Raw genomic sequence first — 21,382 nt, 5'->3', positions numbered from 1 at the left:
CAGGTTACAGTAAGGTCTGCAGCTCCTTTTGCCCCCAGCTTTAAAGGCTGAAACCTCAAAGAGGCTCCAGGCACTCCAGCGCCTAAAATGATAAACACAGAATGTAAGCCAAGGCATTCTGAAGAGTGTGCAGGAAGCCTACTTAACTAGCATGATCTGCACCAAGAGAGAGCAACATCTGTTGGATTAATTAGCTGTGTAATTAGCATCCTCTCAGTTGAGAGGATTCACTTTCTGCTTCCTGAAACATTTCCAGTGCTTTTATCATCTTCATTCTGCACACAAAGCTGAAGTTTATTTGGAGCACCATCTCACCTGCTGCCAAATGGTCTCAACAAGACCATCCAGGACGAAACAACACCACCACTGCTGAAAGCAAACAGCCATAGCAAAGAAGTGGAGGAGGAGGAGGAAGAACAGGAGCAAGGTACACAAAGAACTATTCAGCTGCTTGGGGACAAGTAAGGCTTCCAGACCTCAATAGGCACACTCAGCCATCAACTAAGTCCAATGTGCCAAAGCAAATATAAAACGCTTCACCAAGGAGCCCAATGCTTGACACTTGGGAAGAGTCAGGAATATCTATCTTAGCTATGACAGTACAGTGGTGCCTCGCAAGACGAAATTAATTGGTTCCGCAAGTTTTTTCTTCTTGCGAGTTTTTCGTCTTGCGAAGCACGGTTTCCCATAGGAATGCATTGAAAATCAATTAATGCGTTCCTAGGGAAACCGCTTGCCAGGCTGGCGGTGCGGAGAAGGGCTTTTCTCCCCACCGCAAGCCTTCAGGACAGGTACGGGAACAGAGGGGAAGGCGCGCAGCGCTTTCCCTCTGTTCCCGGGGCTTGCGTGGGAGGAGGGTTTTTCCTCCGCACCGCCAACATTCAGAACAGCATTCTGAATGTTGGCGGTGGGAAGGAAAACCCTCCTCCCACCCCAAGTCTTCAGGAAAGCCATCTGAAGCTGGGCGGGGGGAGGAGGCGTCCCCCCCCCGCCCGGCATCGGAGCTTCGTTCCGATGCCGGGCGGGGGGAGGAGGTCCGAGGACAGTGGGGAAGACGCGCTGCGCTTCCCCGCTGTCCCGGAGATTTCCCTATGGGCTGTCGTCTTGCGAAGCAAGCCCATAGGGAAATTCGTTTTGCAAAGCGCCTCCAAAACGGAAAACCCTTTCGTCTAGCGGGTTTTCCGTCTTGCGAGGCGTTCGTCTTGCGGGGTACCACTGTAAATGTACAGACAGCTATGGCCTCCCTGAAGAAGATAATCTGGGGGAAAGAAACAGAGGGCTGAAAACCATGCTAGTAGAAAGACAGCTGAAGTGAAAAAGCTTGCATAGAGTGCACCAATGCATGATATATCCAGATGTCCACACAGGAGAGTTCCACAGAGACAACTTAATGGCACACATGAAGGTGCAAGGAGAGACTGCTTCCTTTTACCCACAATGTACCATCTAGTCATGAGCATGGAGTAGCAAGAAACACACATCACTAAGAAAAGCAACACACTCCTGCAGGCTGTCCCAGGGCCAGCATCTCTCCAGCTTCATTCAACAAAAAGTGCAAGGAGTTTCTTTTTCAATCCCAGATCTGGTGGCAAACTTATTTACCTGTAGATGCCTGCCTTGTATCAAATCAAAGTAAGTTTATTGTGCCATGACAATTCCATACAATCACAATCAACTTAAAATATAACTCAGACATCGGCAAATAAAAACAGTAAACATATGTGAGATATCTGATAATAATAATAATAATAAATTTTATTTATATCCCGCCCTCCCCAGCCAAAGCCGGGCTCAGGGCGGCTAACAACAATAAAACAGTACAAAAGTACAGCACAAACAACACTCTAAAATCATTCATTATAAAATTAATTAAATTCAAGCCACTGGCACCGTTGGGCCAGAGCTCCAAGAAGATTGCCGAGGGAGGGAGTCAGGCTGTGCCCTGGCCAAAGGCCTGGTGGAACAGCTCTGTCTTGCAGGCCCTGCGGAAAGATGTCAAGTCCCGCAGGGCCCTAGTCTCTTGTGACAGAGTGTTCCACCAGATCGGAGCCACAGTCGAAAAAGCCCTGGCTGTAGTTGAGGCCAGCCTAACTTCTCTGTGGCCTGAGACCTTCAAGATGTTTTTATTTGAAGACCGTAAGTTTCTCTGTGGGGCATACCAGGAGAGGTGGTCCCGTAGGTACGAGGGTCCTAGGCTGTATAGGGCTTTAAAGGTTAAAACCAGCACCTTAAACCTGATCCTGTACTCCACCGGGAGCCAGTGCAGCTGGTATAGCACCGGGTGAATGTGATCTCACAGCGAAGACCCCATAAGGAGTCTCGCTGCAGCATTCTGCACCCGCTGGAGTTTCTGGGTCAGTCTCAAGGGCAGTCCCACGTAGAGCGAGTTACAATAATCCAGTCTGGAGGTGACCGTCGCGTGGATCACAGTGGCTGATAACAGGGATGCCCCTGCATCTACACTGATTTTCAATTTAGTACTCTGAATCTCCCTTATAGTTTATGGCTATTTTATCCAGTTCCTTCTTCCTGATCTTTTTTGCTGCCACAACAAAAAAGGCCACCTTATGTGTCTCCAATGTATTGTTGTCACTCAACGAACACTGAACCCTCTCACTTGGGAAGAGCCCACTATCCTGTACAAAGAGAAGTGCCTCCTTGGATCTGTTTAGAGGGGACAAGTTAACATATAATGGGGTTGTGGTTCAAGGACCCGATTCCCCCAAAGTGGAATGAATACACAAGGGCACGTGATATAAGGTTAATGGGCAAGAAAAGGCCACAACTTTATTGATTACAGCAAGTGAAAAGGTTTTGGCTTAGGCATTGGATTACGTCAGCTGACTGACTCCACCCCCTCAGAGAGGGGTGAGTCTGAAACAAGGGGGGTTTATTCACCAGTAGGTGGAGCCTGTTGATGCTAATCCAACTATAGGCTCTCCCCTGATGTCATCGAGGGTCGTGCCATGGCCTCCCGCCAAGCAGGCATCGGACTCAATACACGACCGCCAGATTCCTTTAACGGAATACCCAAAAATTGAAGGCATAGGCGATGGCCACACCTAGCTCTTCGACACCACAACACATTATTCCAATGCCTAACCTACCCACCAATACTACAAAAGTTGTGGCGATTGCTACGAGGTAGGCGAAAAAACCCAAAAGCCTAATGCCAAATGGAAAAATTCCTACCAGGCCCCCCGGACAACCAGGGCGACCAACCTAAGGTCCATAGCAAGGCCAATGAAAACTAAGACCCTGAGCTAAAAGGGAGTGGAGGGTGGGTGACTCGCGACGGGACGATGAAGAGTGAGGCCGAGGAGGGGCTGGCGCCGCAGCATATAGGCTGCTGTACACGCCCCCTCGGAGGCACCTGGTTGGGTGCCTGCCGATGGGCGTGGGCACCAGCCAGGTGAGCGGAAGGCAGGGGGCTAACGCCCCCTGCTAGAGGTGGAGCTCGGGTTCCCGCCCACAACCACTCCCCTCTCTTCCAGGAGGAGAGTCTTTACCAAAAAAATACAGAGTCTGTCTGCATATGGAATCTTATTATAATGGCCATCCAGAACTGCTGAAGGAAGCCAGTTTTGTATAGTATTACTTAGGAACGGCTTAAAGGTAAGGGACACAGAATATCTGAGTTACTACAATCTTGTCCAACCTGTGTCAACTTTCAGTTATTTTCCAACAGTTTTGCCACCTCAGGAAGATACAGGACTACTCTCAGGCTTGTAATGACAAGTGCCAACACAAGCTCCAACGGGCCCCCTGACATGTACAAAAGGTGACTTTGCTGGTAAACTGCTTTTGGGGATCAGCCATTGAGCAGAAAGTCCCATTAAGGGACAAATTAAAGCATAATTAGGAATATTTAAATGCCAAAAAACAGCTATTAAGCAAGCAATCTATTCTGACAGCATGACCCTAATGTGCAACGTGAGCAGCAGCTACTTCAAGTGTGGGGAACCTTTGTCCCTCCAGATGTTACTGGACTACAGTACCCATCATCCCTGGCCACTGGCTACATTTGCTAAGGCTGATGGGAGTTACAATTCAGCAACATCTGGAGGCACAACTTTTCCTCAGCCTTGCTCTACTGCATGCCTAGCCAATGTGGTAAAATTGGTCATCATTTGAATCCATGGCATTAACAAGCTATGGAGCAAATAAATAAATAAATGAAAATGTCCACTTCTTTGAGAGACTTAAATGTAGTGTTGAATTATTCAGTGGTTTCAAATACTAGTTTGAAAAGTCTTTCATTTCCCTGTCGTGCAAGAATGGTTTGCTTTTGCATTTCTTTACCTTTTGCATCCAGGCTTCCCAACACATCCACCTTAACTTTGTGCCCACTTTGCCACTGAAGCTATACATAGGTGGTGCTTGCCAACGTCTTATCAGCGCCACAAGGGCTATCTCATTAGCACTAAAACCCACTAGGCAACCTGCTCAAGGAGCAAGGTTTCAAGTGTCCCTCTGCTGATACTTGTCAGTCACACACGCACACATTTCTGGCACCTAGCACCATTTATGCAATACATGGAGCCAAGGAATAACAACTTAAAAGGAAAATGGCAAAAAGGCAGGGTAAGGAGGATTGCAAGTATGATAAGCCTTGAGCTCTCTCACCCAGGCAGCATCTGGAGAGGATTTTCTCCAGCAGAGAGGCAAGAACTCGATTACATCCAGTTAACTGCACTCTAAACTGATTATGCATGTGCCAGGCTAATGGATTACATTAGCAAGAGGAAAACATCCCACCAATCTCCATTTTACAATACACAACTCAAGGTCCTGAAAAAAGAAAAGCTAGCCCTAGGATTGTTCCCCAGACTCTGAGCCACAGGGGCAGAAACACAAATGAAGAGCCAGACTTTGTTGTCAGTATGATTCCCAACATTCCTGATTCCAATATTCAAACTCAACTCCTTCTAGACCAGGGGTAGGCAACCTAAGGCCTGGGGGCTGGATGCAGCCCAATCGCCTTCTCAATCCAACCTGCGGAAGGTCCGGGAATCAGCGTGTTTTTACATGAGCAGAATGTGTGCTTTTATTTAAAATACATCTCTGGGTTATTTGTGGGGCATAGGAATTCATTCTTTTTTTTCCTTCAAAATATAGTCCGGCCCACCATATGGTCTGAGGGACAGTGGACCAGCCCACGGCTGAAAAAGATTGCCGACCCCTGTACTAGACTAAGTCACATCATCCTAATAATGTCAGTGCTTCTACCAATCCTACAAACCAATCCATCTAACCAGGTTGGGACACTACCCAACACTAGAGCCAAACTGGGAAGGACTAAGCTTGATATTTCTAAAAGGACATGGAAGTCAGGCTCAGTCTCCTTCCTTGTGGGTAAAATTGGAGACATGGAGTTTTATATAAGTGGAGGACTCAAATGCCTGAATCCTCCACATATATAAAATTTGAATACCTTAAAGAGTTTGGGAGGAAGTTGCAGATTTAATACCAGTTTTGTACGTGGGTAGCATCCTCAGCAGGTAGGTAACATCAGCAGAAGCTCGCTGCATAGGCAAGAAGATCTATCACATTGCCCCAACTACCTTTCCCATTTCCCACCCATCCTGGAGGGAGACCATGTAGTGCTCATTGCTGACATAGCTCCACAGTCTGGCTGTGGCTCCAAGCAGCTCAGCTAGCCCCTTCACACACAATAACATGCATCAGTAAAGTCTCCTGCAGTGGTCATCCCCTGGTGAACATTTACATACTCACTTAGCCTAGGTTTATTTTCAGAACCAAGCAAAGCCTACTTGGGGTCATAAGCACCTGCAGTTTTGTTATGCCAGGCCAAATACTCAGTAAAAGGTTACTCTGGTCTCCTGAAACTTGCCAATAGCCAACTTTGGGCCAGACAGTCAAGAAGCAGCCAAGAGAGAATAAGAGTGAACCCAGCACCAAGAGGGCAACACCCTTTAGCAAACAGGAGGAGGGCTGGTGAGAGGCAGAACAAGTAAAACAGAAAATGGAAGAAAACAGATGAAAGCAAGTAAGACAGCATGTATAAGTGAGTGGAAGGTACATGAAGTGAAGCTGCTTAGAAGCTGCTTAGATTTATAGCAATTTGTACCTGATTGTTCATACTAAAGCCATTATGGGATGATTAGAGAAAAAGGTGAAGCTTTAAGTCCAGTGAAAATCAATAGAAATGTCTGGAGCAATTCTGCCGTGCAAGTGAAAGGACTATTTACTGTATATGCAGAGCTTCTCGGTTTCTAGCCTACATGGATTGCATGGGGGCAGGGCGGGGGGAACAGAAATTTGCAGCCAGAAGCAGCTGACAGAGAGGTAAGACAGAGGCAATGAGGATATACTAGAGGAGGAGAAAAACCTGCTTGGCAGCAGAGCCCTATTACAACCATCCCTCCTCTCTGACCCGCCACTTTGCTGCAGGTACACCAATGTACAGGATGTATAAATGACAGGTGTGATCCATGAACACCTGTGTGCCTTGGAGCTCTATATTGAGAAAGGCTAAGGAGATGTGCACATTTCTGGCATAAAATACGAATGCAACAGTGCAACTAATAGGCATGGGAGCAACAAACAACAGCACCACAAGAACAGAAACAGCCAGGTCACCCCACCCCTTAGTACAAACCACACATAAATGTGCATTCCCTACCCAAAGAATTATCTTCCTTATAGGAGGAAGTGACATTCTTGTATCTGCAAATGCTGCCTCTCCTCAACAAAAGGCTCTCCTAGAATTGGGTTGCAGGTGGTGAGCCAATAGAAAGAGTAGCAGCTCTGTGGGTTTCATGTCTGCTGACATCCTTGCATTGGCACCCAGTCTCAGAATTCCTTCTGGAAAAGCTACTCTTAGCCAAGCTAGGAATAAATGAAACTGAACTAGTGTTCAAGGCAAGCTGCCAAAGTTTTTCTGCACTGTCCCACCCAACAGCAAAAGCATGTGAAAAACTGGGTCTTCCTTACCTTGTAGAGTTTCAGGCTGGCCTCATGCCTGGAGTTCGCTGTGTGGAGACGCAGCTTCTCCAAGCTGTTGGTATAATAGTCACAGGCATTGCATTTCAAATGCACGGGGTTCCCAATAGCCACACACTTGAGCCTCCACTCATTGGCCTTGCCCCCCTCCTTGATATGTGCCACCAGCTGGTACTTCTGCACGTGTTTGTCAGTCTTGCAATGGAGCTGGAAATTGGCCTTGAGCTGCGTATTGTAGCGACACAACTTGCACTGATAAGAGTCCCCCATCACAGCCTTCCATTCCTCTTCAGGCAGGCTGCGCTCCACGTTCATGTGCAGCCCCAGCAGGTCCAAATTGTCTGTGGTGAACTTGTTGCACACGGCACACTGGAAAAGCTTCAGCGAAGGGTCATTGGTCTGCGTGAACGTCTCCCCCAGGTTCATTAGCTCCTCAGACACCAGCTGCCCACCCCCAAGCCGCATGTCCAGGGGGATCTCTCCACCCACTGCACAGAGAAAGAAGAAAGTCAGTCAGAAAAGCTCTGCAGAAACAAGCAGGGTGGAGGGCAGCAACTCATTCCCACTTCATGACAGCAGTGCATCTAGAAGGGTCCTGGCCAAAGAAGCTCCTACAGACCTTGAGGCATGAAGACCTGAGCTAGAAACAGGGTGAAACTGGAAACAGAACCCCACTTTCCCCCTTTTAGTTTCCAAGGCCTGAAATGGACATACTGGAAATTGGGGAAAAGCTAATAAATATTTTATCCTTTATAATAATAAATGCAGAATTTTTGAAAAAAACAACAGCCCTGCAATGATTATTAAAATAATATCAATTTTATTTTTAAAAAGTAACTGTCAGTTCACATTGTTGCAAGTCTCTTAGATCAAAGAGAGTGTTGCAAGGGATATGCATTGTTGCTGTGTTTGATGATATTATTCAACAGGCAACATCTTTCTCACGATGTTGGAAAAGTACTTTCACTGCTGAATATCCCCAGGTATGTGCTCTAAATTGAGAGCATTCCAAGCATATTGCCCTGACAACACAGTGGCATGGCCTATGCTCAACACAGCCCTCAATGTATCTTTCCACTTGCCTCACATTCCTCCAGCTGGTACGTCAGGGTTATGGAACATTTTTGAGCCTAAGGGGCAACCTTCCAAAGGCCGCTTACCATAGCAGAAGAGGCAGAAGTGGGCACCTTTGCACAGTAGGCTAGTTTCTACAGACCTTCCTCTCTGCCTTTCATTCAGACAAGCAAGAGGCATTGTTAAGAGTTGAAGGACACATTCAAGCCAAGCAAAATCACCCAGGCTGCAAGGCAGGGCCAATGAGGGGATGTGGCCCAGGAAAAGTTTTGAGGGCCTGATAGAGGCCTGGGGGGACACACACACATTTGGCCCTGGGCCTGAGGTTTCCTACCCCTGTACTACATCAAATCAAATTAAACTGATAAATGTTTGAACCAGCACCAGCACCCCAAATCAAGGATGAAAACTAAATTTATGACAGACTTAAGCTCATTTCAAAGCCTGAATTTTCTGAAGCCCATTGAGCTAAAAGTGGTATTTGAGACATTTAGTCTGATTAAGATGAAAAATAAGTCATACTGGTATATTCAAGGATATATTTGCTGAGATGAAATCGTATATAAATTAAATAAATTAAATTTAAATTTTGTCTACAGCTAAGGCGACACCTGCAATCCAATCCAATTCCACTCAGTTTAATGGGGCTTACTTCCTTGTAAGTGTGTAGAGGATTGTAGCCTGACTACATATGATGACATACTACTGAAGAGTTCAGCGACACAATTAAGATTAACTGAAAATATTCAGATTTAGTATTACTCTTTAATTATATTACAGGGATGGTTATTTTCTATTTGAGTGCTCTCTCATATTTTCTGCACAACCACACTGAGGGCTACATACTGCTTCTAAGCTCAATTAAAAAGCCCCCCCCCTTTTGTTTACTAGGATGTTAATGGTTTCTATTTTCAGCTTTTATTTATTTCTATTTTCCCACCTGGCAAAAAAATAGATGCAGTTAATACAATATGGTGGAACAAGTTACAATTCCATTTGTGACCTTTGGTTTATCATTGTTTTAGTAAGAGTGAAGGAATGTGTACTTTTACATTAATATATATCAAACTACCATGCAACTTCATGTTCTTAACTTAGTAAAGGACATTTGGTTCTGACAAAAAGGAATGTTGAATATATTTACTTTTTCTATCACCTGCCCAAATCCCCTCCCCCAAACAAGCAGTTTTCTTCCATTGCTTCAAAATGCCTAATAATTTTACATCTCTAAGCAGAATCCCCCTGCCACAACCCTAGCTATGCCCTTGGGTGCTACAAGTTCAGGAAGAAAGTCATACTAATTCCCATGAGGAATGCACTGGTGCAATTCAGACATCACATCAAACCACAGCTTAACTATGGTTTAGTATATCATGTCTGAATTGGCAAACCATAGCTATAGTCATTGACCTGCCTCCAGAGTTTACTGCATCATGAAGATGAAGATGGACCTCTGAGGCAGAAACAGAGGCAGACAGGCAGCTCTAAAAATTTGTCAGCTGTACAATTGGCCAACTGTAAGATTAGGGCAAACCATGATTTGGCATGATGTGTGAATGAACTAGTGTTACCCACTAGCCCATTTGTTAAAGCATGATGAACATCCGAATTCTGCATTTTCAGGAAAGGGGACTAGGTAGGGAACACAGTACTGCAGTTGTACACTCTAGCCAAACTAACAGCATCCCAAACATGGAGTCCAGCAGTGAGAACAATAGCCTACTCTGGCCTATTCCATTTCCTGTTCAGTCATGGGTAAGTTTCCATCTCAGCTTACTTGCCACCTTTATAATGGAAACAAGCAATCTACCATCATGGGGGTATGAGAATCCAGTACAGCACATTAAAAATGCAGCACTTAAGCAGAGGAATTTGAGGTTGTGTTCATAAGGCTGTATCCAATACTCTCTGTCCACAAGTGCAAGTGATGCTAGCAGATGGGTGAATTTTAATGTTGCACAAAAGAGGAATCCAATGGAACTGCTGTCCTAGCGGACACATACTGTGCAATAGATTTCGTAATCTACTGTGCAACAAATCTATCAGCAATCTCACTCAAAAGATTCCACTGATGCAAAACATTTCACCAGTGGAACAATAATACATTTAAATGAGTTTAACTTAGCACTACATTGAATGAAACCCATAGACTGCCTTACTTTTAAATGCTTTCTCTCACCCTCACACACAGAGTTTTTCACTTTAGTCCAGACTTCTACAAAATCATATGCACCAATGCTTTACACACAGTCACCTCGATTCATCTTGCACAAGAAAAATATTGTTTGGACAGCTAGGTGCAGGAACATCACAGTCAAAACAATCTTTCCACTCTCAAGCCACCCTCATCTACTTTCCATCATCTCCCTTCTGCCACAGTCCTTTAAAACACCTGTTCTTCTTCAGACAATGGCTTCTTAGTTTTTGTAGCATTTCCTCCTACAGCAACTATTACCTATAATTCTCATTGTCTAAACAGCAGTAATGCTGAGTTTGGACTCATATCATAGAACAATGGAGTTTTCAATGCTTTAAAACATTTCACAAGATGCCCAATAAAAAAATTGGGAATTTTCACAGAATCTGTTTGAGACAAGAGACTTTGAAAGAACAGCCAAATTATAAATACAGTTGTCTGAAAAGCTTGCAGTTTCCAAAAGGAGGGATTTCTCTGAACTTCAAACATAGAAAGACACAAAGGGCAGGTCTCTCAGGTCTGTATCTGATGCTTAGTTCAGGGGAAGAAATCTTAAAAGCATGATTTCTCCCTCCCTCCCCCTGCCCTGTTTCAGAGCAGATTATACTACTATACACTGTTTTCTGTATGGCAAGAAAAGTCACTCATTTCCCTGCAAAACTCCCAGTATGAAAGTATCTACTGATATGTGAAAGACAGGCTACATAAAATGAGAAAGTGACATCTCCATCTCCTTTTTCGCCAATAAAACACTGGTCACGAGTCTGCTGGAGCCAAACCTGGCTCTTCTGCACACCCTCCACTCAGTCCAAGGTTGCAGCCACAGGATGGCCTTTCTTACAGCTTTAGATGCATCCATAGGGAGGGGGAGAAATTGCTTTGCTAACAATGTGGGGATGTCATGTTGCCCCCACCCCCAGCCTGAATCTCTCAGTCTCAGCAGGAGGTTGGCTTGACACACTCCAGGAAGAAGTTGCCGAGCCACTACACTCAGAATTGTACCATTTCACAGATTACCAAAAATAGTGACTTCCATACGCACGCACCACTGCAGTTGTTTAAAAGCAGCAAACTCTGCTAACAACAAACACCCATTTTCTACATCCAAATTTCAACTAAGCCCTCCCAACCAAAAGACATCCAAAGAGCTAGCAGATTGGCCTTGAAGTGAAATAACTCCTACAATATGTTTAAGTAGGGGAAACCTTTCAACCAACCCTACTGAAAAGTGCTTCACCCAAGTACATATAAAGTTGATAAAAATGTTACATACACCAGATTAATGATAGAATTAAACACAGGCTTTTCTTGTGATATGTTGGTGCTAAAAAACCCTACCATTATTACCATGTGGGAAAACACTTTAATATTAAATATTCAGTATATAACAAAAGTTTAAACCTGTCTGGTTAGTTCTCCTAATGAATGCAGTAATAATCACAGCTCTCCTGCTTTCTCCAGAAAAAGGAGGATGGAGGCATATGCATATTCTGACAATATGAAAACCAGCATGATTCAAGTGATCGCTCACCTGTATAAATATCAGCCTAGGTTTAAGCTGAAATGCTAAAGAAAGTGGGGGGGGCGGCAAGAAGTTATTCTTTATTTTTCGGGTTTCTAGCAATTCAGGCCTGCCAATTCACCATTACCACTAAGTCTGCTGCATTCACCACACACATGGAACAAACCTGAAAGCTGGGTTTTGCCCTATTCCTTCATAAACATATTCCTAACCCTCATGTAAAAAGAGAAACTTTTAGAATAGGTTGGCAGAGGTACAAGAATGAAGCATCTAACATATGCATGTCTGTAGGAGTCTGATGGCAGATTGCCCTCTTCATAACCTTTTTGATGTTCTTAAACTCACAAAATTTGCTAAGAGATGTAAACATGCTGCCCAGAGAAAACAAGAAACCTGAACACATCTCATGACCCACGAAAAGCCACTCTTGCACACCATTTCTTCCATGGCTCCTCCCAGTGGCAGACCCCAGCTGAGAATATCTATGCACAACCCCCCACAAAGAATCACAGGGCGAACTCAGGTCACCTCACCTAGAGATGGGGCCATGGATGCTATTGTGTTGGTGGGATCCATCTGGAAGCTGCCCATCATGAATGGAGCCTCAGACGCAGCGCTGTCCATCTTGAGGTTGGGCAGGGTCATATTCTGAGCCAGGTAGTACTGGTACAGCTCAGCCTCAGCAGGCAGGCTGCCCAGGCCCAAGTGGCGGTTGTGCTGCATTTGGCTCATGTTCTGCTGAAGCAGCATCATGTTGTGCATGTGCTTCTCACTGGTCATGTGAATACGAAGGTTCCTGGCAACGTTGGTCTCATAGTCACAAACCTCGCACCGCCAGGTTGGTTTGCTTTTTGGTTTGGTGGGGGAGGGGGCCCCACAGCTGCTACCCATGTTGGTGGCGGCAGCAGCAGCCGCAGCAGCAGCTGCCGCCGCCGCCGCCGCAGCCCCAGCAGTGTGGCTGAAAACTTGTTCCCCACCTCCATTCTGCAGGTTCTGCATGTTGTTGAGATGCTTGTCAGACTGCATATGAATACTGAGGTTGCCTTTGGTAGTAGTGGAGTAGTTACAAACCTCACAGCGGAAAGGCTTGTAACCACATGTGTAGCTCTCGCCCCGTGCCAGCCGTGGGTGGGGCTGCCCGCTTTTGCAGTAGGCACACGCACCCCCTGGCTCTGGGTGCTTTTCCTTCATGTGAGCCTCAAGCGTCTGCTGGTACTTGTAGTGCCAATTACACTTGGGGCACTTGAGCGTCTTACACGAGTTTCGTGAATGCATCATGGTCATGTGGCCGCCAAGTGACCGTGAGGAGCCCAGGATGGTGTCACACTTGGGGCACTCCACACCGCTCCCCGAAGGGCACTCCCCACCCCCAAGCTCACATAGGGGCCCCACATGCTGGTGATGGGAAATGCAGCTCCCGTCTTCACCCTCAACACTCTCATTTGGTTCTGGTACTGTGGCATTGTCTTTATTGGCACTTTCATCACTGAAGTCGAGCCTCCTGCTGCCCTCACTGTTAAAGCTTAAACAATTCCTCCTATTTGCACCATCAAAGACAAAGGAAGAAGCAGAATTAGAACTAGAAGAAGCTGCGCCCCTGGACAGAGTCTGGAGCACATTAGGCATTAAGGGAGAAATGCTTTGGTTTGAGAGAGCAAGGTCCTTTTTGCTGCTGCCGCTGCCTGCCACTGCCCCAGACTCCTCAGGAGGTCTTTCCTCCAATTCATCCTCCAACTCGCTTGGGAACAGCCCTTTGCACCCCTCATCATCTTCCTCCTCCTCGTCCTCTTCCTCCTCCTCGTCCTCTTCCTCCTCCTCGTCCTCCCCAGCTGGCTCAATTTTCTCTGAGAGGCTGTCCTGGTCAGCCAGGTCTTGCTTTTCATACTCTACTATCCCAGGGTCCTCCTTCCCCTCGGAGGGTATTGTTGGACTGGAAGCCAGTGGGCCCAGGGGGACTGAGGTAATTGGGGTCTTCAAAGCTGAACTTGTTAGCCCTCCAAGGTTCAAGAGAGCCCCAGAGGCCAAGAGGCCCGACTGGGGTTGTTCTGCTCCACTGGCAGCCCCAACCTGGGTACCCCCTTCCCCTTCCATGCGGAGCCCACTGAATTTGCCATAGAAACTGTGTCCAGGGCCTATGAGGTTAGCTGTGGAAACTAAAGGGTGTGGAAAGTTTTTGTTTTTTGGTTCCAAAAAGCTTACAAGGGGTTCCTTGTCTTTGCCTATTCCTTGGATGATAGCGGAGATGTTCTTATTGCTAAGAATTTTCCGCTCCTCCTCGCTCAGAGTCATTCGATGGTCATGCACTGCATGGGTCACAAATGAGCGGACATATCCAAAGGAGAGCTTGCACAAGAAACACATCAGGATGGGCTTCCGCTTTCCATAAAGCACAAAGCCATCAAATTTGGACAGGTCCACATTGTTGGGAACATCTTTGGATACGCAGGAACTTTTGGCAGAACCATCGCTGTTCAGGTAATCCTTGTTGCTTTTGTGGCGCACATCAAAAACGCGGAAGCTGTGCAGGACAGGGCTAACCCCTGTCAGGGCTGAGGTATTCGGGAAGGCCTGGTCCGAGCCCTCAAACCACTTCCCAAAGGATGAGGCTATGTGGAAAGTGTTGATGATCTGTGGGTAGACAGGCGCAGCCGAAGTTGCCTCGCCTTGCTTGCTCCCAGCACTGGGGAGAGAGTTCATAAAGAGTGATGGGAGCGTCCCACTGCTGGTGCCATTGCCACCCCCACAGACCCCCCCACTTTGGATCAGCTGACTGATGCTTTCAACAATGTATGCCGAGCCATCTGGCTGGTAGACTATCTCCCCTGCCAGATTCTCTACATCACTTTCCTCATCTCCCTCCTCGCCAGTGTCACTCCCACAGTCTTCTTGCAGAGGGAGGAGCGGACGGGCACTGGGGCAGTGGTGCTCCATGTAGGTCTGTAAGCTGGCGAAGGAGGTGGAGCATTCGTTACAGCTGACCTCCTTGCTGGCTGGCTCAGTGCTGGAGCCAGAGGCAACGACACTTTCTGCGGAGTGCTCACTGAAAGGAGCCCGCCGGTTGTCTAGGGCTTCATGGCTCTCCGCTGCAGATGGCTCCATGTTACAAGGTTTGCTGGGGAGGTGGGTGCTGCTGAGTTCAGTCCATTGCTGGTGCTGAGGAATAGCACACCCATTGTCCTTCCCCGAGATGACAGATGAGTCACAGCCTTCCATGGCGAGGCCTGCATGGAGCGTTCATTGCACCCAGTTTGGTTCGGACCTAAAGGCAGAAAAAGAGGGAAGAGGGAGAGAGAGAAAGAGAGAGAGAGAGAGAAGCAGTCAGTCAGGAGAAAGAATAGGCCACATTTCCACACAGAGCAGACGAGACATGCACACAGCCCCCTCACCCAATAAAGCAGCTACTCTCTGTTGCCAAGCCTGGAAAATATAGTGGGAGGAAAGCACGGATGGGCAGAAGTTATCAGGAACACTAAAACCCATCAGCACTATGGCAGAAAAAGCAGCATGGAAGGAGCTCTTGGAAAGCCCCTCACTCATTCAAGTACCAAAAAATAAAAAAATTCAATCTGTTTCCCAAAGCTTCTTCAGGAACCAGGAAAAAACATTCCTCTTCTCCCAGACTTTTGGCTAAGTAAATAATCTGTGGACCTTTAACTGGGGGTGGTGGTGGTGGTTTGGTTAGGTTTGCTGCCATTTTATGTATTTTTGTGTTTTTATATTGTAAGCCGCCCTGTGATCCTCAGATGAAGGGCAGTATAGAAATTTAATAAATAAAATAAATTGTTTGTTAATGGGAGCTGGACACTGGCACCTGCAGGGGGGGCACAGCAGGTCTATCTGTGCACTTGCTGAAAGTAGCTCCAGTTTATGCACTGCCTTGTAAAACAAAAACATGAAGTAGGCTAGACAGGAATGGTATGCCAGCCTCCAGAGTTTAAGCTACTGAGAGAGGGCTCTGAATAATGAACATGCAATAAGAAGCCATCCACGACTGCCTCTTTATGCAGTACTCCAGACCAAGCGCCATGTGTCTATTAGGCAGGCAAAAAAGAGGAAGTTCTATAGCACTGACTATGCAGATCAAACCCTTGTCCTATAGTGAGGTGTTTCTGAATTTTAGGTGTGTCAGTTGTGCCAAACATCTCTTCTCACTCACAGCCTTGCTACGTGGGATCAGGTCTGATTAACAACACCATCTATATTCACAGCAGAGTCATGACCAGTTCAGCCAAGCAGAGGACAAAGGGAGTATTTTTCAAACAGTGTGCAATTCTGTCACTTTGCAATCTGAGTTTGGAACATATACATTGATGGTGCTGCTACCATTCAAGCCTCTCACATTTTAGTCCTCATTCCCCAAAGGATCATCCTGGCAGCTATCTTGAGACACTTTGATCACATTTAAATTCCACTTGACACCTGCTGGAGTCTAATGGGTTCCACAGACTGACAGAATGCACTTTGGACTTTTAGCATATGGTAGCCAAGCTTGATTACCTGGAGAATGATACCTCCTCTCTGCCTACAGCTGCTGAGAGTAGGGGGGAAGGAAGAGGAGCCTGAAGGCAGGCAGTAACTAAAGAGGAATGAAGCAGATAGACGGGCTGGGAAAAATTCAGGTAGAAACAGGGCAGCACAAGGCTAAGGTCACCAACACAGCACAGCTGAAGAGCAGTGAAAAGATATTGTTGCCCAGTCTGCCAGAAGTCACTTCCTACTTCCGGTTGAGGGCTGCTCAGAGGGTGGAGTCAAATAAAGCAGGGAAGCCTGAGGCAACGCTTCAGTGCAGCAATGCCTGTCAACAGCTCCCAATTCAAGAGGCTGATTTAGGGCAGTGTGACTGATTCTGCCACACTGGGCATCAAGCCTAGAGGGTGCCACAGGGGGCCGCAACTATGATGTAGTGAATCGAGCAGCACAGAAGGCGGGAGCTGGGGCGCGTGCCAAATTTTGGCATCACACAGGGCGTCCCTGAAATTTGAAACACCGAAGTCTGCTCCTGCCATCTCTCCATTGTCAGCAACTGAGATGCTCATTAGCATCTGTTGTCCTCACCCCGCCACCCCCGCCTGAGTCAACTGCCCACAGGCAGCACTTTTTTATAGACAGAACTCACCAGAACTCAGTTCCAGCACCTCTCAGATAGGCACCATTGCCAACAAGGGAAGCATTCATGGTGAGTTCCTGACCTCTTTTTCTATAAAAATAGCACTGCCCATAGGAATTTCCTGAATGACCTAAAGATTTCCTACTCTTGCCACTCTCTTCACATTTCCAGCATTAACAAAAATTTGTTTATTTGCTTATTGCATTTGTATCCCACCTGTCCTCTAAGGAGCTCAAGGTGGTGTAAATAGTTCTCTTCCTCCCCATTTTATCTTCACAACAACCTTGCAAGATAGGTTAGGCAGAGAGCGAGTGATTGGCCCAAGGTCACTCTGTGAGCTTCATGACTGAGTGGGGATTTGAACCATGGTCTCCCAGGTCCCAATCCAACACTCTAACCACACCACACTGGCTGGAAGGGAACCCAGAGTCCTCAAAATTAACACCAGATGTAAAAACTATAATATTTGCTCATTTTATTTATATACTGCCTATCTCTTATTAGAGCACAGGGCAGCATACAGCATAACAACAAGTACAGCAGTCTCCACTTGTAACCCTCTCTTGGCTCAGCTAGGTCTGTCTGAGGCCAGTCAGCAGCTGCCCTTGGTGGCCCATTCCACGGTTCTACTTGATAGAAGTTCAGCTCACAGCTGTGCAGCCTTCCCCCAGCGGCATAAGGGAAAGCAGCTTTTCTAAGGTGGCCTTGTTAGACTTCTTCAGAGTGATAGATCTTTTATGGAGGAGTTCCTTTTTGGCTCCCACTTCAAACATGTTCTGTCCTGTTCCTCTGGCAATATAACACTTCTCTGCAGTGTCTGGAATCTCCATAGCTCTGCATCTAATCTTGCTGGACCAGAAAGCTCAGCAGCAACTTCCTCAAACTTCCTGCTTTTTTAACGGTTTAGTGCTGAATGTTCATCTGAAAAGTTTTACTGGGGTAGGGGGCAAAAATACAACTGGCTGCTCAAGCTGGAAAGCCAAGAGGACAAATTTGGCACTCTCAGCAGAGGTACTACAGCAAACTTATCCTATTGGCTGTGAATTGTCTGATTGACAGGTGGGGCCAATAGGGTTGGCAGAGCTGATGGGGCGGGAGGGTTAACAGCCTGATTGTAAAATCAATGTCATAAATGCTTGGTAAGTTACAGGAACAAGCGGGAAGAAGAGGCTGCGATTGATAAAGGACTGCGGCTTTGATGCTGCACTAGGGACTTGTTTATTGACAGGAAAGCCAATCTCCTCTGCAGGCCAGGCCAGAGAAACCGGCAAATGCTTCCCAATTAATTGGTGGGCTCTTTGGCCTCCCAGCTGCTCTGACTGCCCTTCCCCCTACCCAACAAGTTAACCAATGAAGGAAACACACCATGGAAAGGTATTCTTGCCACCACCCTACCCCTTTTATGCTCTTATCAGATGCCAGCAAAAGGCCCTGAGAAGGATGCTCTGCCAACCAACCAGGTCCATGAATACCAGTCACACAAACTGTGCTGAAAGGGACCAGGCCCCCTTCATGCGGAGCTTCTAGTCACTTAAGGGGAAATGGGGTGGCTGCAGGCATAGGCCCCATGAATTGTCTCTGTCTGAACTCATAGCCCAAAACAGAGATTACACATCTCAGCTTGGGGCTGAACCCAGCTTAAACAAATTCACCCCACAAAGAATTTGCCTGTTCAAATTCCTTCTACACATCCAGGACTACTGCATCTCTCTCTATCAGCCAGTCATTAAGGAAAAGGTAGCTCTTACTTAAGGAGGCAGAAGTCAACTAGTCAGGTCGATCAGTGCACTGTCTGTAAACATGTTTTCCCGTAAAATCAATGATCTTCAGTTAGAGAGAGAAGGAACTAAGAACCTAAAGCCCCCACCATCACCACCTCTCATTGCAGCCCCCCAGGCTCTTGCTCTTCCCAGCTTCAATTCATCCCTGCTCCTGGAACCCTCTGGCCCCAATCCTTGTCTCCACTGTTACACCTTGAAGGTATACCACAACTTATTTATGTTAAAAACATATATACCCTGCCTTTTGACTAAAAACATCCCCAAGAGGGGTGAAAAATTGAAGATCAAAATATAACTTACCACAGTGATCAAAACAGAACACAACAGTAGTAGAGAACACCAATAACTTTGGGGAGGTGGCAGTGGTAGAACCCTCTCCCAGATAACATGTGGTATTTAGTTGTGGCATTCAAAAGGTCTTTAAAACATACTGTACCTTTTTACTACTGCCTTCCCTTAAGAGAGCTCAATATCTCTCATGTATTCATAAATAACTGGAATAAGTAACAATAAGTAATTGATTAATCAGCAGCAAAAGCCAGTCAAGCAAAGAAACCCCTTCAAACTCAAAAGAGGGTCCCAAAGGCTCTATGGAAGACAGCATCTTTGCCTACTGCCTAAAACCAATAAAGAAGAGATACAGCAGGCCTCGACTAAGGAGAGTTCCACATTCAGGAAAAGGCCCTGCCCCAGATGACACTCCGCTTTCCTCCAGATAGCAGGAGGACTGGGTAGGTTCAAGTGGGAGACAGGGATCCTTGAGCTGCCTAGGGTGCAGGACATTTAGAGTTTTAATGGTCAAAACCAGCACTCTCTGAACTGAGTATGGAAGCCTCGAAAAGCTAATGAAGCTGATTCAAGATTGGATTCATGCATCCTCTTAGCTCAACCCAATCAACATTATGGCAGTTGTATTATGAATTGGTTGTAGAACCCTTGAAAGGAAGCCCTATGTAGATTGTGAAGAGTGCTAGAATTCTATCCACACCCCTTGTGTTGCACAAACTGAAAGGTATCCAAAGATATAAAAGTAGCAGAAGGTTTAAACCAGACTAACAGTAAAATGTGGTGTCCAAATCAGAACAAGTGTGAGCAATTTTATCCACAAAGTATAAAGCAAACTGTTCACAGCAGACCCAAAGTTCCTCCAAATCTTCCTGTGTACGAAGATGCAACAGATCCCTAGTCACTCACTACAAAATATGTAATTTATCTGTAAGATCAGCCTCCATACCGAAAGACTGGAAAGTGGCCAATGCAACACCACTTTTAAAAAAGAATCTGGAAAATTGTATGCCGGGGAAAGGCAGAAAACATTATTAAATACAGAATTACCAAAAATATAGAACAAGTCTTGCTGAAGCAGAACTAGCATGGTTTCTACAATGATAAGTCCCACTAGCATTTTACGGTTCTTTGCAAGTGTCAACTACATAGTGCTGGGCGATATATCGTTATATCATCCCAAACTGGTTTGAAGTCCATATCATGATATCTGTTTCATAATTTTTGACCTGGCAATATATCGCAAATCATAATGTATGTGTGTGTGTGCTATGCAAATATCACAATGTGAGGAAAAATGTGAAGTCAGCCAACGCTTCCCTAGATTCCTGTAGCTCGTTAACTCTGCTGCCTCAGCTCTCCCCTACCTCATGCAGGGGGCAGTGAATCACAAGAGCAGGCGCTGAGAAAAATCACGGTGTAGGAAAAATTGTGAAGCCAGCCAATCCCTCTACATAGATTCCATCCTTATTTCAGACATTGTGGTATATTGGGATATCGTGATGTTTAGCTGGTGATATATCACAATGCTGAAAACCAGGTATTGGCCAGCCCTACAACTAAGCATATAATTAGTGGTGATCCAATCAACATTGTACACTCAACATTTCAAAAAGCTTTCAATGAAGCACCTCATCAAAGACTCCTGAACTTGTTTGGCAGTTATAGGATAAGGCAACAGGTGCTCTTGTGGATCAGCTACCTGGTTAAAGAACAGGAAGAAAACAGGAAGAATGACTAGACAAGTTCTCACAATTAAAGAATAAGAAGTTGGGTCCTCCATGGATCAGTATTGGGAAATGTGCTTTTTAACTTATTCATTGATGACCTGGAATTAAGGGTGACCATTAAGATAGCAAATGACCACAAATAATTCAGGGTTACTAGAACAAAAATGGATTGTGGAAAGCTCTCAAAGGATATTTCCAAACTGAATAACTGGAAATTGATAAGGTAAATGCAATTCTGTGTAAACAAATGTAAAGTGATGCACATGCAAAAAACAAAAAAATAATAATCTAGATTTCACTCATACACCAATGCGGTCTGAAGTGGTACTGACTGATCAGGAACGAGACCTTGGGGTCACAGCAGAAAGCTCAATGAAGATGTTGATCCAGTGTGTGGCAGCTGTGAAAATTGTGGATTCCATTTTATTACTAGGAAAGGAATAGAAAATAAAACTGCCAATATCATCATGCCATTAAACAATTCTATGGTGCAACTGTACTTTGTATATTGTGTATAGCAGGGGTCAGCAACCTTTTTCAGCCGTGGGCCAGTCCACTGTCCCTCAAACCATGTGGTGGGCCGGACTAAATTTTTTTTGGGGGGGGGGGGAGAATGAATTCCTATGCCCCACAAATAACTCAGAGATGTGCCGGAAATCGCATCTGCGCACGTGCAGGCACCAGAAATCACAGGCAGGCGGGCTCACGCGACCCGCCCAC

General features: G+C 46.0%; 1 protein-coding gene across 18 annotated transcripts in view; it reads right to left on the bottom strand.

Moving 5' to 3' along the window:
* ZFHX3 (zinc finger homeobox 3) overlaps positions 1-21,382 on the bottom strand; it is a 350,144-nt gene that overhangs the window by 100,707 nt on the left and 228,055 nt on the right. For 16 of the 18 annotated variants that reach the window (XM_081018497.1, XM_081018496.1, XM_081018494.1 and 13 more), the window contains 2 exons: positions 12,293-15,018; positions 6,958-7,454 (listed from right to left, as the gene is read on the bottom strand). In XM_081018497.1, coding sequence (XP_080874623.1) covers positions 6,958-7,454; positions 12,293-14,972 — 3,177 coding nt within the window. In that variant the 5' untranslated portion in view covers positions 14,973-15,018. The remainder of the gene's footprint in view (positions 1-6,957; positions 7,455-12,292; positions 15,019-21,382) is intronic. The other 2 variants (XM_081018490.1, XM_081018491.1) reach the window with 1 other exon arrangement.

This window comes from Podarcis pityusensis (assembly GCF_964106645.2).
Source record: "Podarcis pityusensis genome assembly, chromosome: 8".
NCBI lineage: Eukaryota > Metazoa > Chordata > Lepidosauria > Squamata > Lacertidae > Podarcis > Podarcis pityusensis.
The sequence above is the reverse complement of the archived record's forward strand: the minus strand, read 5'-3'. Positions and strand labels throughout refer to the sequence as shown.